The 19,687-nt window shown below is 36.7% G+C and overlaps 1 protein-coding gene across 1 annotated transcript in view; it reads left to right on the top strand.

The window, feature by feature from the left end:
* Positions 1 to 4,136: 4,136 nt before the first annotated feature.
* The window catches only part of CCDC192 (coiled-coil domain containing 192), a 205,126-nt gene continuing 189,575 nt past the window's right edge, over positions 4,137 to 19,687 (top strand). Inside the window, 3 exon segments of the mRNA XM_032262830.1 lie at positions 4,137 to 4,164; positions 4,167 to 4,254; positions 8,032 to 8,080. Of these exon segments, the coding sequence (XP_032118721.1) occupies positions 4,137 to 4,164; positions 4,167 to 4,254; positions 8,032 to 8,080 (165 nt within the window).

Raw genomic sequence — 19,687 nt, 5'->3', positions numbered from 1 at the left:
AGAAAAATAAATCAATGCTAGGAAAACCATAAACAGGTACTCACCAATACAGTAGTAAAATTTTAAGGAAAACAGTATATAAAGGAAAAGAATGAATAAAGAATGTGCTGTAAGTTGAACAGTTGTTTCCTGGGTAAAAATCAACAATAATATGAAAAATATAAGTGTGTGAACTAGGCATTTATTGGTAGGAAGTAATAGGAAGCAATTCTGGTTAGAAAAGAAAAAAGGAATTGATTGTTCACATACTGGGGCTCATGGAATCAAGAGAAGGTTGAGTTAGGTTTAGAAATGAGCAGAAGCCAAGACCACTCCAGAGACTAAGAAGTAAGACTCACAACAGGAAAAGTTAGATCAGAATGCTGCTGTTTAAAGACAAGTTGGTGGTGACCAAATGAAAGCTGTTTCGGAAGAGACTATGAATATTCAATTGGAGAAGATTGAAGAGCGAATGGAAAAATAAGCTATTCTTCTGAAGAATTTTTCTCGAAAGCGAGCACGGAAAGAGAGGAGGTCAAGAGAGGTTTGCTGGTCTTTGTATGGTGCTGCTTGAGCATGTTTCCGTGACGACAGGGCTGAATCACTGGCTGCAACACTTTTCCCTGCAAGAGCCCAAAGCTGGTTCCTTCTCATCCTTCATCTCTCTGCTCTATGTCACCTTTGATGACATTGTTTTATTTTCTCGATAGCACTTGTCTCTGTCTGTAATTATCTTCTGCATTTGTTTGATTGCTCTCTACCAACTAAAGTATGAAATTCATGAGAGCAGCAGCTTTCTCCTGCTTATCACTCTCATACAAGCATCCAGAACAGTGTCTGTCGCAAAGCTGAGCCTTAATAAATACTTGTGGAATAAATTAAAAAACAGATAACCAGAACTTCAGCTGTTTCGTTTTTTCTTATGTTACCTGTTTGAGATTCAAAGACCCAGGATTCAGTTGTTGATGAGCCAAGTTCAATGCTGTGTAGTCCTTTGTCTGGATAGAGTCTGCACTACCTTAGGTTATTTGGCAGAGGCTAGGTAACTGAATTTACTGTCAGTCCAAAGCCAACTACCAGCGGAGAGAGGCCATTCTCACAGGAAAGTCAAATACTGCTAGGAATCTCCAAACGACAAATGCTCAATGCAGTAAAGCACAGTAAGGAAGGAGAAGAAATGTTCATTTCTTGTCACAAACAAGCCAGAAATAAAAAGTTTACATTCCAGTTCATCCATTAACAGCTGTCAGTTTCATCCCTACTTTTCCTAAAGAAAAACTTTAGGACCAAGGGGATAGAAAAGTCTGTCTGCTTATACAGATAAACATGCCTCTCCATCAAAACAGGCTGGGAGTCTGGAGATAATTAGACCCACTGTGTCAAGCAATCAGCAACACAGGGAAGAGGTCAGAAAAACAATGACAAGCGATCTGGCTAATTCTTAAGAGAAACAGAGGAAAGCCTTTGCAATCAGTTGGAAGATGTTTTGGCTGTTGTGGCTCATGGCCTAATTTGTACTTGTTTGCATGCTGTTACTTTGGTTTCTCTGTCACTTTCACCCTCTCCTTTTGTCCTCCCCTAGCATGGACACACTCACCCAGACTCTCCGACATGGGCACAGTCACCACGTGTTCATCACAATGAAAACGTAGTGAACTTTCCCAGGTCAGCTTTGGGAAAGGCAGTCATTTTCCTCTACAAGATTCTACATCCCCAAGAGGAACACCTAGGAGGTGCTCCTGTTTGCTTTTATTCACCTATTTTTTTTCAGTGCTTGGGATATGTTAAATTAGAAGAGCATTTTGGAAATCCCAGACCTGCTTCATTAATTTTTTTCTTTAAGACATTAGTGGCCACTAGAACAATAACATAACAGAATGAGCTCTACAAGGGCAGGAACAATATCGGTTTTATTCATGCCTAGCACCCTGCCTAGCACAAAGTGAGTTTTCATGAAATATTTGGTGAATAAACAAATAAACACACAAATGAAAGAGTGAGCAGACAGATGGAGCTGAAGGACTGTTTTCCAAGCAGAGACTTCGAAGACCTCCACCGCAGCTGTCTCTGTTCTCCTCAGCCACATCACTTCATTGTAAATCTATTATCTTGTCTGTCTTGCCCTTTACTCATTGCAATGTTCTCCCTTCAACCTCCTTTCTGGTCCTAGTGATATTTACTCACCTAAGTTAGATAAGACATCCTGATAAACATGAGCCGTGGAACATATAAAATATGCATATTCTTTGTTATATACACATTATATGATTTCTGATTCTAAGAAAAGATATATTTTTGACAAGCTACAGGTAAGTTTTACTGCTGGGAATCTCCAAATGACAAATGCTCAACCCAGTAAAGCACAGTAAGGAAGGAGAAGTTTAAAATCATGTTAATGGTAGAAGTGTCAATGATTTATACGTATTTCTAGAAGTTTTGTTATAATACCTCCTTGTTTTCTTTACATTTAGGGGGGACATGTAGTTTTTTTAAACTACAGCTCAACTTTTTAAAATAAATCATTGGAGTGACTTTCATGAGTACTTTTCCTTAATAATAAAAGAACAATACCACTAATTTTATTAGTTAGCTTGTTTAGAATTCTGTAAGTCAATATGCCTTTAATGACCCAGCCAATTTCCTCACCACCACCTTCTGAAATCCTTCCCATGCAGTATTTTTTTTCAAAGAAGAAATGGGAATGGAAAAGTCACTTTGTTTCTCAAGGACTTTTTGAAAGTCTGCTTTTGTACTAGCCATATCTCTCCACCTCTGTTTTTGATCAGCAAGATGTATGATAAGATTAATAACCATCATAAATAATTAGTGCCTACAGTGCCTTTCACCAGCCATTATTGAGATGACTTTTCTTTTATAAAATATTATGAACCCACTACAGGGTGAACATCTACACATTCCTCTAAAATGCATTAAAGTGTAATCTACTCTGTGGGTTGTTTTTTTTTTTAATAAGATGAGCTAAAGAAACAGAACAAAATGTTAGAGCTAGAAGGGAAGACAGAAATAGTTCCAGTCGTTCTTTCTTAAAATAACAAATCCAAAGCATAGAGAGAGGTAAGATGACCTGTGATCCCCAACAATCAGCTATTTGCAAGGCCAATTGCCCAATCCTTGCCTTTTCACAACTACCCATTTAGTGTTGGCTTTTCTATCCAGAACACCAACTGCTCAATGGTTCTTTATTTTATTCATAGGGTTTTTTTTTTTACCAAGGGGCTGGATCACTTGAAATTTTGTTGAAGGAGTAAATGATAATTATACTCTTTAATAGATAAGTATTCATTCATGTTATTATTGTAGTTACTCACTCTATAATGCTCTAACCTTAGAAACAAATTCTGTGATTAGAAACATTCCTGTCATGCCAATCTAATTTATTTTAGGATGAACAGTGTGACTAGGTTGGGTGGGTTCAGGATACACAAACCAAAATCCAGGAGTGATTCTGATCTGTAGACTGCAGAGCTCCTACATGTATTTCCTGTCAGAGCAGAACGTGAAGTGAATACAGGGTCATTGGGGTCTACAAATGCATCCAGGGAGAGATACAGCAACTGGCTGGGAGAAAGTGGCTGGTGGCTTTGGACAAGCAACAGGGAAGAAGGATCAGCAGCTGCAGATGAGTTGTGACAATGAGCAAAATATCAGCTAGTCAGGCACAATGAATCACTTGTGCACTCCTGCATTAGGAAAGAAGCTTTCATGAGGATACGGCCGGGGGGTCTTCTATCTGGAGCCCATGGGTCCCAGGGAAAGCAGATCATCACCCTAAGGGGTTGGTCTGTGATGAAACCACTGATTGCTTGTAAACCAATGCGTTTCTGGGTATGCAGTCGTCTCAGACAGCAGAGTGGCTGTTTCCTTAGCATTGGTTCTGGATGTAAACATGCCTGGGTTTGAGCACAAAACCAGTTTCTGTTCCACTTTGAATGAGTTTTCCAGAAATGATGACTTTGTGGTGATTCTTCACCTATTCTCATGCCTGGATCTGATTTGTGAGATGTTTTGAGGGGTTACTGCGGCTTTATAACCGAGATTTATTTCTTTGGGAAGTTAAGTGTCTTTTCCACAGCCATTGTGGTAGCCTAGCAACAAAGGACAGCAGAGCAATAGCAGGGATTCTAAAACTCTAAGGAATGATGCCTGTTGACATCTCTCCCAGGGACAGGGATCCCAGTGGGCCTGGCGTGAGATGGGACAATGCGATGGCAAGATATCTGTGTTCTCAGAATCTGACACCCCAGAGAGAAGCAGGTAAGTTCCCAGCTCCTCTCATCCCAAAATAATTCATGAGAATTTCTGTATAAAGTAGCTTTTACTCAGTACTTCAAAGAAAATCTTTCTTTAAAGTCTGGGGAATAACAACAGATTTTATTCCTTTCCTGGAGAGTGACCCCCTTTCTTTGAAAGCTGCTGTCTTCCCAGATCAGAGCAGGGCCTAACACACAGCAGGGGTTCAATAAATATTTATTGAACAAGTAAAATGTCCCTTACTTGGTCTTCTCAGAAATCACACACTCACTCACCCCAGCCATTTTACTGATGTGGGAATGGGGAGGGTAAGAAGCCAGTCTTCTTTCAGTTGAAATGAAATGTCATCTTTACCACTTTCTTCCCGAGAGATGCACACAGAGAAAGCTGGGTCATTCCTCCTCTACAGGTTCCCCACACAAAAACCTAAATCAACACTGGCTGCAAATATGGAAGTACAGCTCCCCTCTCTAACTGATTTGCATTTAATTAGTAGAAATTTTACATGTTGACACCATACTCATTTCCCTTTCAAATGTGGAAATATCTTCCATTTAAAATTTTGTTTTAAATCTTGAGTGAGAGGTGACCACATCTCTGTAGCAGGAGCTACATCCTATAAGGCAGTATCCTTATGGGATGTTCACATGCAACCATGGTTCTGCTTAGTTAAGTTTTTGTTTGTTTGTTCGTTTTTGAGACGGAGTCTCACTCTGTCGCCCAGGCTGGAGTGCGATGGCGTGATCTCAGCTCACTGCAACCTCCACTTCCCGGGTTTTAAAACTTAACAAAGCAGGGTGGGCCTGTGATGAACAACTTTCAAATGAATAGCCCAGTGTACAGTCAACAGAAAAAACAAGTGAAAAGCAGGACTTTGCTCTCACTGTAAATTCTTGTTAGTGTTTTTTACTCCTGGTGTATGGAGCTGAATGTTCTGTGCAGATAGAAAGCTGGGCTTTTGAGGCAGGAGACAGGGGAGTGTCATGCTATTCCTGTTGATCTTTAGGTAACTTCAGTTCAGCGTCTTCACTTCGAAGCAGGAACTGGCCCCATGTGTCTTGTTTGCCTTCCCTTCTTCTTTCCCTTCTACTTTCCTCTTCTCATGCCCTTGAGACAGACCTTCTCCACAGTTTACATAAACTTAGTGGGAACTTGCTCTTACATTGTCTAAGTAAGGGAGAGTTAGGCCCTGGATCCAATTAATCTAAGGAACAAAACAGAAATTTCCCAGGAAATCCTCTTTTATAAAAATTAAGTGCTCAATAGCAGTATTTCCTAGCCAATTTTAATAAAATCATTTATTCACACAGAATAATTGGTGAGTAATTAGTCCTCTAATTTGACATAAAAAGCATGAAGTAAAAAGTTTAGAAAGCAGATAGAAAGGAATTTCATTTAAAGGAAGGAAATTTCAATGTTCTTATAACACACTGAGAAAAAGCTATGTAAGATTGATATGCCCCTGCCAACAGAAATTTAAAGACGTTTTTCCACGTTTCCAATGAACCCTGAAGTAAGAAAACATTGCAATAAAAACAAACTTCATAAACACATTGGTTAATTATATTTTTTTATCGGAAGGCTAATAGGCTTTCTAAAGCTTTTTTCCCCCTTTTAATTATTGTACAACATGACTTCTCCTGTGTATGCTGAGTTACCATGGTTACTCTGAGGCCATGACTCATGATCTTTAAATATAATTGTCAGGCAGCCAAAGCTCTCATTTTTAAATCAGCAGTTTTGTTTCAGGCATTATTTTTTAAGTAGTCTCAAACTGTACTTTCTGTGGTGCATTTGTGGCACATCTGATTATGCACATAAGGCTGTTGCACTCACATCTTTTGTTTTGCTTGGTTTCATTCAGTGACCGAATATGACTTCCTTACCTAGCATAAAAAATAAAGCACAGTCCTTGTCCTCTATGAGGGTGTTACTGAGAAAATGCAAAACACAGGTACACACATCATTACATACATCATGAACCGTAATAAGGGCTATAAGAGGTGGGATGTCTGAAACCTCCTTGTGGAGCACAAAGGCAAGAAACATTTCTGACCTGTAGGGTCTGAGGGTCTTCAGCAGGAGGCAGCATTTAAGTTACGGTGTGAAGAAATGGTAAGATTTCAACAAACAGAAAAGAGAGTATGAGTGCTTTGGCCAGAGGAAACAACTAAGAAAAGGATAAGCATGCACTCTGGAGTAATAGGCAGTACAGTTGAGGGAAAACATCCGTTTTGTGAGTTTCACTCATAGAAGATGAAATTAGTTAGAAGGCTCAGTTTATTAAGATCCTTTAAAGCCATTTGTTGGTTTGCCTAGCAACCGCAGTGACCTGGAGTTTGTTTTCCATTTCATGATAAAGAGGTATTTCAAGTAGAAAGTAACTAAATACTGTTTTTCTGCTGATTTGGGTGTCACACGAGAAAAGCAATTACATCTCTCAGAGCCCCAGTGTCTCCTTCCACTAAGTGAGAACTTAATTAATTTTGTTCAGTAGTCACTGATTACTTTGTGAACATTTTTAAATGGTTTCAATTTTTTAAAAAAGTGAGTAAAAGAGAGAAATGTTCACGGAAATATGGAAAGAAAACAATATATTCATGAGGAAGATAGTGGGACAGAAAATAATAAAAGTACCTTGGGATTTAAATGTAAGGCTTTATTAATTGGCAACAACAGAAAGAAATATATTCAATCTATAAGGTTTACTAGGTAGTTCATTTAACAAATATTTGTTGACCACCCTATCCTTCAAGATGCTGAGAATGGAGTAGCAAAAACAACAGAAAAAGTTTCCTATCTTCAAGGAGTTTACATTTTCAGTTGGGAGATGACACAAAAAGTATAATAAATAAGAAAACTCAATAGTATGCTAGAATGTGATAATTATCACAGAGAAAACAGTATGGTGATGAGGTGAGGGGTTAAATTTTAAATGAGATACATATGGTAGGTCCCACTGAGCTGATGACATTTGAGCAAAGACAAGAAGGAAGGAAGAGTAAGCCAAGTGAATAGACTTAGAGAAAGTGTTCTGGGACTCTGGGATGTTCTGAGTGAAGAAAGTATTTCAGACAGTGATGAGTCATGTTAAAACCTGTTAAGGTGAGTTGTGAAAAATAATCACCGGGTATAAGAATGCAGAGATCTTTGGTGAATTTGACAAGTGCCGTTTCTGTGGAGTGGTACTAGTAAGAGTGAGCCAATTGCAATGGCTTTAGCAAAAAAATAAAAATAAAAGAGAAGGAATTGGAGACAGTGAGAATATAGTTTTGCTGTAACCTGAATTACAAAAAAGGTCAGTATAATCAAGTGGATACTAAAGCGGTAAGGCTCAAGGCATGATAAATAACAACATGTTTATAAGTTAATGGAAATGGTCCAGGAGATAGAGAGAGGAGAGAGAGAGAGAGAGAACAGTGCAGGAGATAATGAATTCTCCACGTCTGTGGATTCTTAGGTTATGCTTTCCTCTCTCCACTTTTTTTTTAGTTGAATTACAAGATTTTGCAGGTTTTCAGAACAGATTGTACTGTTCAGGCTACTTATTCTCCAGAGAACATTTAAAGGCTATTTTATCTTCTGCAAGTAAAGTTTACATTCCATTATTTTTATTTCCTTTAGAAATGTCCGGAAATTGACATTTGGAGGAAATACTTTAGAAAATTTATTTTAAATGTTACAGTCTAATCATCTATTCAACGTAGGTGTTGGGGGGTGTGTGAGCACATGCGTGCCTGAAATAAAATTTTGGAATTCTAAACTTTTACTTTATTTCAGCATGACATCTGGAAGTTTAGAGTCGGATACACAAGAAAACAAAATATCGGTAAGAAATGTAGTTTGTATGAATTCTTTGTTTTAAAAAAATCATTATTGGTAATGAAACTGACTTCTTGAATTAATATTGAGGTTTTCTTGATATTGTTTAGTTTTCACATTTTACTAGTAAAGATTTTAGAAATAAAACATAGAAAGTTGTTTTCTAAGAAGAAGACTGATATAAGTGGGGTGGGGTGGTAACTATGGGATTTTACTGAGGCTTTGGAAAAGTTACATATGATATGGCATGGCCTTTCTCATTTTGACGTGATAAACGGCACACTGCTCCTACAATACTGTAGACATCCTGGGCTATTTTTTAAAGTGTCAGCTTGTATATGAGGAAACCCTGGAATTCACACATGAATGATATACATCAGTTACAACACATTATTTGGTTTAGCTAGACTTGGGTTTAAATCACAGCCTATTCCAGATATACCTAGTTTTATTCTCTTTCAAGTCAGCTCATGACATGTCTAGCTCTGACACTTGAAGTCTTCTTACGCTGTGAGCTCCATTATGTCCTGGGAAAGCTGGGTTCTTTCTACCTGAGCAACACTGAGTCCCTCCCTAGGCCTCGGGTGAAACTGTGGGTTGCTGAGAGGTGCTGGAGCTAAGTTCACAGAAGCGATGGGTATTATACCAGTTCTCTACTTGTATATAACTTTGAGGGTTTGTCTTTAAAAAGAAAAAATTAGCTATCTATATTTCCCCCAATCTTTGATTCAGGTTGAAGATACTCTGGACTCCACCAGAGACATTTCTGGAAAAATCTTTCCAGCTTTAATGTAGAGGCATTGTAGTATGGAGAAAAATTACAGGACTAGGAATCAAAAAACTTGTAATGAGGCCAAAATTTGCCATCTCTAAGCTGTTTGATGATAGCCAAGTCATTTAAACTCTTGAACCCTTTTTTTTCATCTCTAGAATGAAGATAATGAGGCTTAACTAGTCTGCTTCAAATAAGATTTTGGGGATGTGAAAATGATTAAGTACCTGAAAGTGTGCAGGAGCATGGTTATTCAAAATTGATAGCATTCCACTGGCGTCCCCTGTGGGCCAGGGGACTTTGTTCTTTAATTTCTCTATTTCTTTTTGGATTCAACAGTTCTGTTCTACCACTCCCAGCATTGCTAGCTGTATTAGTTCATTCTCACACTGCTATAAAGAAATCCCTGAGACTGGGTAATCTACAAAGAAAAGAGATTTAATTGGCTCGTGGTTCTGTAGGCAGTACAGGAAGCATAGAGGCTTCTGCTTCTTGGGAGGCCTCAGGAAGCTTCCAATTATGGCAAAAGGCAAAAAGGTAGCCAGACATCTCACACAGTAGAAGCAGGAGCAACAGAGAGAGAGGGCCGATGCTACACACTTTTTAGCAACCAGATCTCCTGAGAACTCACTCACCATCATGAGAACAGCACCAAGGCACCAAGATGACGGTGCTAAATCATTCATGGGAAACTTCCTCCATGATTCAAGCATCTTCCACCAGGCCTCTGCCTCCAACATTGGGCATTATAATTCAACATGAGATTTGGTTGGAGATGCAGATCCAAATCCCATCACCAGCTAAGAACAACTGATTCTCTTACAAGGTATATATCTGGAACCTCACTGTGCAATTATTTTTGTTCATAAAATGTTAACATCTCTCGTCTCAGTGTAGTACATTTCACTTCATCCTAGACAAACTGGACATAGCCGTCAAATTTATAGTTTTCAGAAAGAGAATTTCTCTTTAAGAAATATTAGACAAAGGCAAATCAAATTAGTTTGGTTTCAATTAAAAATATATTATCTAACTCTGATGATAATTTAATCTTATGTTGCTTTTTTTATAGCTAAGAAAACCTAGTAATGAAGTTTTACTTCATTTAATGGAGCTGTTTATGATTCTGTTGCTTAAAGAGTGTCTCTCACAGGACCACATGAAAATAATTTTTCTCTGGTTGGTGGGGACCCTTGAATTTGGGACATGGGAGTCTTCAGGGCTCCAATCTCTACTTAACTGCCCTGTCCTTCAAGGATGCTAATCAACCAGCACCCTAGAGGTAACCCTCTCATGGGCAGTATCTACACTGAAAAGGACAAGATGCCAATTACCCACCACATTTAGGATTTCTGCCCAGGGCTCCAATTTGCTTCCTGGAGTTCAGAATCGATCCCTTTCCAATTTTCATTTGACAAGGTTGGGAGCCCTGGGGCTTGAAGGAACTGGTTCTGCTTCTGTTTCTGATTTATATATACATATACATATATATATATATACACATATATATGTATATGTATATATAAATCAGAAGAAGGCAGCAGTGTGTATACATACACACACACATATATGTGTATATATATATATGTATATGTATATATACATATATATGTGTGTGTGTGTGTGTATGTGTATGTATACACACTGCTGCCTTCTTCCACAGCACAGTCCCTTTTAAGTCAAGGAGCTCATAGAGCATAGAACTCAGCAGAATGGATCTGCTGTGAACCATGAGGAACCAAATTGCAGGTGGATCTCAGTTGCCCCTTTTAAATAATTACTTTTAGTTTTGGTGGAGAAGACAGAGATGAGAAAATCTTTTCAATTCTTTGAAGATTTCTTGACTACCAAGCAGAATTAACCACGCTCTGTCTGCCTTTGTGTCATAGTGGTTCTTTACTTGCCTTTACTGCACTATTCCCTGAATCTACTTTGACTTGTGGACTTCCTTAGTAAACTGTGCATTCCTAAAGAAAGGACTGGATTTTATTGGTCTCTTGAACAAAATTTCAGACATCAAAATGGCTCTCAACCAATATCATTTGAAATAAAACAAACAGACTGAGCTCCAGGAATAGTAGCATGTGGTTAAAATTCCCTGTCCCTCTGAATCCATAGAGCAGCCCATGAGGGTGACGTCTGGCATCATCATTGTTATATTGATAATTTTCTTCCTATTATTATTATTAACAATTTAGAAATTAAGAAATTGAGATTCAGGGAGATTCAAGGAGCTCCAGATGTTAAGTGATGAAAGAATATGTGTTTACTTTAAAACAGGAACCTTATGGGGTAATCCAGTAAGAGTTAATTTACATCCACTCTCACGTTCCAGGTAGTCCCCATTAATCTCAACCCTATCTATTCCTTGGGCCTGCTGGAGAATTAGAATATTATTTAAATGATGGCTTTGGTTGCATTTTAACATCTTCTGACAGAATAGCTAGTGCATATAAATTATCTCATTTGAAATTGTTTAGGAAATAAAAATTCTATTGCAAGAAGGGTTGGCCTAAATTGAATCAGGACTGCTCGCTCTGAACTATTTCTGAGAATCTAAACACATACAAATGAGCAATTTAAAATGTGTAATGTCATTGGTTATGTGGCGTGGTACATCTAAAAGTAAGACTATGGGTGTGGATTCATTAGCTCTAGAATATATATGAAGTATTTTACTCAGTGTGCAAAACTAGGCTTATTATAAAATCCCATAAGACGTTTGACTTTAAAGTAATAATTTAGTGATGACTTTATTAAATAATTATTATTTTAAGTGCCAAAGATATGAAAGCACTTTTTGGTTTTCAATTTGTAACATCAAATCATAGCCCACTATATAGGAAGTCAGCTTTACAAAGTGACCTTAAAGTAGCTAAAAGATGTTGTATTTGATAAGTTGAGGAAAGCAAGCAGTGTCTTAGGTTGCGTCAAATTATGTAAATCCAGTTGTTCTTTTAATACTTAGTGTAATATACTGCTACTTTTGCTGGAAACATACATTTGTTCATATTTCTGGTATCTGTAAATATTAACATTCTAAGATGACTTTCAAAAGATTCTTCTCTTGATGACAAAACTTTCAAATCATTAATGAATCAAGGTTATTACTATGTCAGTTGTGATTTAAATGAACATTTCAAGTGATTTGAGGTAGATGTCTTTGTTTATTGTTAAGGTGAGAACAATATAGAACTGTAAATCTACCTCTATTTAAATAAAGATTTGTGGCTGTTCTAGGAAATAGGTTGATTTTTTTACCACTCTAATAGGTAAGAAATTTTATCTCAAAATTCTTTGTTTTGCCTCTCCTTTCTTTCTCTTTCAGTTTTACTAAGGCAAAATTGACGCATTTAAAGTATACAAGTCAATGAGTTTTGAAATATGTATACGCATGTGAAGCTACCACCACAATCAGGATAATGAGCCTATCTACCACCCTCAAAAATTACTCATGCTCCTTAGGAATTCCCCCACCTGCCTCTCCCCACCTGCCCACACTCCTCAAGCATTCTTTGAGGTTTTTATAAATGGAGACATACAGAATGTACCCTTTTTTACTGGTTTCCTTCACTCAGAAAAGTTGTTTTGAAATTTATCCATGTTGTAGTGTGTATCAATAACTCATTTTTGTTGCAGAATAATTTCCCATTATTCTGCAAATTGGAGGTACCAATTTGTTTATCTCTGCTACAAACTGGACATGGTTTGTTTGTCCCCATCAAATCTCAGGTTGAACTTTGATCTTCTGTGTTAGAGGGAGTTCTAATGGGAGGTGTTCGGGTCATGGCAGTGGATCCCTCATGAATAGATTAACACCTTCCCTTGGGGGTGAGTTCTCAATAAGCTGATTGTTAAAAAGAGTCTGGCACCTGCCTGCTTTTTCACCTTGCATCCTTTCTCACCGTATGATATCTGCACATTCCTGCTCCTTCCACCATTAGCAGAAGCAGTCTGAGATCCTCCAGAAACCAAGCAGTTGCTGACACCATGCATCTTGTACAGCCTACAGAACCATGAGCCAAATAACCTTTTTTTCATTTTAAATTACCCAGCCTCAGGTATTCTTTTATAGCAACACACAACAGACTAAGACAATCCGTTGCCTGTTGACTGACATTTAGATAATTTCCAGTTTTAGGTTCTTAAAAATACGGCTTCTATGAATATTCATGCGTGAGTCTTTGTCTAGGCATATGCTTTCTTTTCTCTTGGGTAAATACACAAGAATGGAATGGTGGAATCATATGGTAGATGTACTTTTGACTTTTAAAAAACTGCTAAACTGTTTTCCAAAGTCATTGTATCATTTAGCATCCCACCAGCAATGCATGAAAATTTTAGTTCATTCTTTGCAACCCTATGATGGTCAGCGTTTAAATTTTTAGTCATTCTGATAGATTCAGTCATATCTCATTGTGGTTTTAATTTGCATTTCGTTAATAGCTAATGGTGTTGAGCATCTTTTCACTTGCTTGTTTGCCATCCTTAGATCTTATTTAGTGAAGAATTTATTCAAGCCTTTTGTCCATTTTCAAGTTGTGTTGTTAGTTTCTTATTCAATATCGAGGGTTTAAAACATGTAATTTGGATATAATTAATTTTTATATATATTTTGCAAGTATTTTCTACTGTCTGTATTTGATCTTCTAACTCCCTTAGTAGTGTCTGTAGATGAGCAGAAGTTTTCTATTTTGATGATATCTAATTTATCAATTTGTATTTTCATGGACCGTGCTTTTGGCATCTGATCTAAAAAATCTTTGCCCAAGGTTACAAATAGTTCTCCTAATTTTTATTCTAGAAATGTTATAATTTTAGGGATTTTTTTTCCTGTTTATTCATCTTTTAAAAAGTAATTGACACATAATAATTGTACATATTTTTGGGGTACAGTGTGATATTTTAATATGTGTATACAATGTACAATGATCAAATTAGGGTAATTAGCATATCTATTACCTCAGACATTTATCATTTCTGTGGTAAGAACAGTAAAAAACCTCTTTTCCAGCAATTCTGAAATACACGAATATATTATTGTTAACTGTAACAATAATGCATTTATCATTGTTAACTGTAGTTACATTAAGAAATTGAGATTCAGGGAGATTCAAGGAGCTCCAGATGTTAACTGTAGTTACAGTTAACAATGATACATTTATTGTTTGCAGTGGAACACTGGAACTTATTCCTCCTATCTAACTATAACTTTGTATTCATTGACCAACGTCTCACTATACCACCATCTCCCCTACCTTCCTCAGCCTCTGGTAACCACTATTTTATTCTCTACTTCTATGAAATCAATTTTTCTACATTCCATATATAAGTAACATTATGCAGTATTTTTCTTTCTGTGTCTGGCTTATTTCACTTATCATGATGTTCGCTAGGTCCAGTTATGTTACTGCAGATAACACAATTTCATTCTTTTTATGGCTGAATAGTATTCCATTGTGTAAATAGATCACGTTTTCTTTAGTCATGCATCCATTGATGGACATTTAGTTGGAGTTCATATCTTTGCTATTGTGAATAGTGCTGCAATAAATATGAGTGTGCAGATATCTCTTTGACATACTAATTTCATTTCCTGTGGATATATACCCAGTAGTGGGGCTATTGGATCATACGGCAGTTCTATTTATTTATTTATTTTTAGGCAGAATCTCTGCTATAAAAGAATACTTGAGGCTGGGTAATAAAACTTTGTCACTCAGGCTAGAGTGCAGTGGTGTGGTCTCAGCTCACTGCAACTTCTGCCTCCCAGGTTCAAGCAATTCTCCTGCCTCAGCCTCCTGAGTAGCTGTGACCACAGGGACATGCCATCATGCCTGGGTAATTTTTGTATTTTTTTAGTAGAGACAGGGTTTCAACTACTGACCTCAAGTGATCCGCCTGCCTCGGCCTCCCAAAGTGCTGGGATTACAGTCATGAACCATTGTGTCCAGCCAGTAGTTCTGTTTTTAAATTTTGAGAAATCTCCCTACTATTTTCCACAGTAGTGGTACTAGTTTGCAATCTCACCAACAATATATAAGAATCTCCCATTCTCCATGTTCTCTCCAGCATTCGTTATTTTTTGACTTTTTGATAATATCCATTCTAACTAGAATGAGATGATATGTCATTGTGGTTTTGATTTCCATTTTCCCAATTAGTGAATTTGAGCATTTTAGAACTATACCTGTTAGCAATTTGTTTGTCTTTTGAGAGATGTCTATTTTGGGCTTTTGCCCATTTTTAATCAGATTATTAGGGGCTTTTTTGCTGTTGAGTTGCTCAGGTTTCTTATATATTCTGCTTATTAACCTCTTGTCAGATGCATACTTTGTTAAAAAATTTTCTTCCACTCTGTAGGTTGTTTCTTCACTGTGTTGATAGCTCCCTTTTTATTCTAGTGTTTTCATAGTTTCAGGTTTTACATTTAAGTCTTTAATGGATTTTGAGTTGATTTCTGTAAGTTGGGTGAGATGGAGACTAGTTTTATTCTCCTGCATGTGGCTGTCCAGTTTTCCCAGCACCATTTATTGAAGAGACAGTCCTTTCCCCAGGGTGTATTATTGGCAACTTAGTTGAAGTTCAATTGGCTGTAAATATGTGGATTTCAGTATTTTATGCCAGTATCATGCTGTTTTGTTTACCATTGCTTTGCACTATATTTGAAAGTAAGGTAGTGTGCCTCTAGCTTGGTTCTATTTGATCAAGATTGCTTTAGCTATTTGGGATCTTTTGTGGTTCCATACAAATTTCAGGATAGCTTTTTCTATTTCTGTAAGGAATACCTTTGGCATTTTGATAGGGATTGCATTTAATCTGCAAATTGCTTTGGATGTGAGGACATTTTAATAATATTAATATATGTCCATGAACATGAGAAATCTTTCCATTTATTTCTGTCCTCCATTTCTTTCATCAATATTTTATAGTTTTAATTGTAAAGGTCTGTTTTTGTGTGAAGTCTTTGGAGTTTCCTATACAAAAGATCATGTCATCTGTAAACAGGAACAATTTGATTTCCTCCTTTATGGTTTGAAGGCCCTGTATTTCTTTCCACTGCCTAATTGCTCTGGCTAGGGCTTCCAGTACTACGTTGAATAAAACTGTTAAAAGTTGACATATTTGTTTTGTTCCTGATTTAAGTGAAAATGTTTTCAACTTTTCTCCATTTAGTATGATATTAGATGTGGCTTTGTTACACATGGTCTTTATTGTGCTGAGGCACATTCCTTCTATACCAAATTTGTTGAGAGTTTTTATCATGAAGGGATGTTGCATTTCATCAAACGTCTTTTTTTTTTTGCATCTGTTGAAATGATCATATGTTTTTGGCCTTTATTTTGTTGATATGATGAGTAATGTTTATTGATTTGTGAATATTGAACTACCCTTGCATCTCTGGTATGAATCCCACTTAATCATGATGAATAGTCTTTTTGATATGCTCTTGGATTGTATTTGCTAACATTTTGTTGAGGATTTTTGTGTTTATGTTCATCACAAATATTGGCCTGTAGTTTTTTTCTTTGTTGTGTTCTTGCCTGGTTTTGGTATCAGGGTAATTCTCACTTCATAGACTGAATTAGAAAGCATTTTCTTCACTTCAATTGTTTGGAATAGTTTAAGAAGAATTAATATTAGTTCTTCTTTAAATGCTCGGTAGATTTCAGCTGTGAAGCTTTCAGGTCCTGAGCTTCTTTCTCTTTGATGGGAGACTTTCTATTACTGATTCAATCTTGTTATTTGCTATTTGTCAGTCCAGGTTTACTATTTCTTCATGTTTCATTCTTGATAGGTTGTACATGTCCAGGAAGTTTCTCTTTTTATATTTAGGTTTATAGTCCATTTTGAATTAATTTTGGCTGCTGATGACTCACAGCTGAGTCTCTCTCTAGAAATTTCCCTCAGCTATGAGAGCTCCATCATGCCACAATTACCTGCCCCACCTCCTTCTTCATAGGATCAACCTTCACTCAATGACTGCTGATGCAGGGCCATAAGGTGTGACCTCCTTACTTTGGGAACAATTCTGAAGCACTAGCCCAGCTCCATATCTCCCCTTGAAATTGGCTGAAGTCTCTGTTGTATTTTTCCTTCCCTCCTTCCTTTATAGGGGCCATCTCCAATAAGTCTTCTGTAGCCAAATCTCTTTCAGACTCTGTTTCCTGGAACCCTAATCTCATACAATCACAAGATCAGAATAAATCATAGCCTAACGAATTAGGTTGTGTGAATGAAAACTAATAAGAAATGTTAAACAGCCATGGTGTTATTACTGAAGGCAAGACAAAAAAAATATGAATAGAAACTGTCGTTGTAACTGACAGAACTTTAGAGAAATCTTTCTTAATATATATAGAATTTAAATGAATATCTGTTTGCAAACTTTAGGGAATTAAAATATTTTATTCAACAAATCATTGTAATGTTCATATATTCAATTTTAAGTATTTACTTTTTGCCACAAAAGGACACAGATAGTGTGTAAATTGAATCTTTATTTCTATATTCTTCTACTAAAAGGAAGTAATGTTATTTCCCCAGATCTTATTTATCTACATTATACTTTCCTGTTTATCTACATTTATCTACATTTCCTTCCCTGCCTCTATATAACTATCTTCACCCGATTTAAATAGTGTAGGCTAAATCCTCTTCAGAAAAAAGCTTCTACAGATTTCAGCTCAAGCAGTGCACAGAAAGATGGTAGTATTAGTATCCTTGTAATTGGGGATTTTTTTTTTTTTGGCCTGATATCAAGAAAGATCAAAACTTCAATTAATTTTACTTAATTTGATTATCATTAATTTTTTAAAAGTTATCTGCTGCAATTGGCTAAATTCTTAGTATTTTATTTACCTTAATAGTTTATTTTTCCTTCAGAAAACCATTCAAGGTGGGAAGCAGAGGGTCTCTAGGGAACTCTCTTTACCTGAGAATGCATTTCTGCAATCTGACCAACAATGGTGTCATTGTGAGGGCTCTATTCCAAAGTTATGCATATAGCTTCTGTATTCTCTCATCAGCCAAAGAAGTCAAATGGTCCCAAAAACTTCAGGCCTGCAAAAGTAAAATCATATTATGCATCCGGGAAAAGTTTTAGAACTATCTTGTGGACAGAAAGTTATAGCAATATAAAACTAGACCTTTAAAAAAAAATTAAACCCAAGAAGGAAATACTATAGATAGATACAAAATAAAGAAAAGCATTATCTCCAGAAGTTCTCATTTTAATAATAAGTGCTATTTAACTTGAGAGCGGAGGCCATAAAAAAGATCTTAGTGATTTAAAATGAGATTGGCGAAAGATCTGGGAAGTGTCCTTTAGAAAATGATCCTTCACAAACAACTGGGCAAGACGACCTATTTCATTTTTAATTTATATGATAGTGCAAATGTAAAAGAAACAAAAGGTCCTGTCTTCATGAAAATGTGTTCTTTTAATTTTTTAAAATGTCAACAGGCAAAGAAATTTAGAAAACATGTGGCACTGAAACAGATTGTTTACAGACAGAATGTTTTTCAGAATTTCCCCAAGAGGCACCAGTGGTGCAAAGAACCTCTATAAATGGAAGCATTTGAGTGTCTCCAAATTTGTTTCATCAGATACCGATGACATTTTTCTCCATTTGGCTCCTTCAAATGGCAAAAAGTTCCTAACAACTGGCATAATTTGAGGAAAGCATACTAATTTGTGCTGTGTAGTGCTGGCACATTTTATTATCTATGAGAGTGAAAATGTGAGGAGTTTGTATGTATAGAAAGAAGGAATTTGGTAATGTAAAAAAAGGAGAGAAATATATGTCCTTGGAGTTTAAGGGTTACTCTGTACTAACATTTTGAATAAAATCAAGTTTTATATGCAACTTGCTCATCCTCTGGAAACTGAATATTTAAATAAGGGAAGACTGGGTAAGGGGAAGTTTGTTTTGGGAATCATCTTGTTTAAAATCTTTTAAAATTTTTAATTGTTGTGAATACACAGTAGGTGTATATACTTATGGGGTATATGAGATGAAATGTTTTGATGCAGGCGTAAATATATCATAACAACAGGATAAATGGGTATCGTCGCCTCAATCTTTTATACTTTCTTTTGTTACAAACAATCCAATTATACTCTTTTAGTTATTTTTAAATGTACAATAACTTATTGTTGACTGTAGTCACCCTATTATGCTATCAAATATTAGATCTTATTCATTTTCTCTAATTTTGTACCCATTAACCATCCTCACTTCTTCATATACACCCCTTTCAGCCTCTGTTAGCCATCCTCCTACTTTTTATCTCCATGGATTCGATTGTTTTAACTTTTAGCTCCCCAAAATGCGTGAGAACGTGCAAAGTTTGTCCTTCTGTGACAGGTTTATTTCACTTAACATAATGTCCTCCAGTTTCATCCATATTGCTGAAAATGACAGGATCTCATTCTTTTTTATGGCTGACTAGTACTCCATTGTGTACATGTACCACATTTTCTATCTATTCGTCTGTTGATGGACACTTAGATTGCTTCGAAATCTTTTTTTGTTTTTTTGGTGTTTTTTTTTTTTTTTTTGAGCCAGAGTCTCACTCTGTTGCCAGGCTGGAGTGCAGTGGCAAGATCTTGGCTCACTGCAACCTCCGTCTCCTAGGTTTAAGCAATTCTCCTGCCTCAGCCTCCCAGTAGCTGGGAGTTCAGGCATGCATCACCACACCCAGCTAGTCTTTGTATTTTTAGTAAAGACAAGGTTTCACCATGTTGGCCAGGATAGTCTCGATCTCCTGACCTCGTGATCCACCCACCTCAGCCTGCCAAAGTGCTGAGATTACAGGCGTGAGCCACTGCGTCCAGCC

This window comes from Sapajus apella, unplaced genomic scaffold, assembly GCF_009761245.1.
Source record: "Sapajus apella isolate SASKATOON/1434 unplaced genomic scaffold, GSC_monkey_1.0 scaffold1, whole genome shotgun sequence".
In the NCBI taxonomy this organism is placed as follows: domain Eukaryota; kingdom Metazoa; phylum Chordata; class Mammalia; order Primates; family Cebidae; genus Sapajus; species Sapajus apella.
The sequence above is the reverse complement of the archived record's forward strand: the minus strand, read 5'-3'. Positions and strand labels throughout refer to the sequence as shown.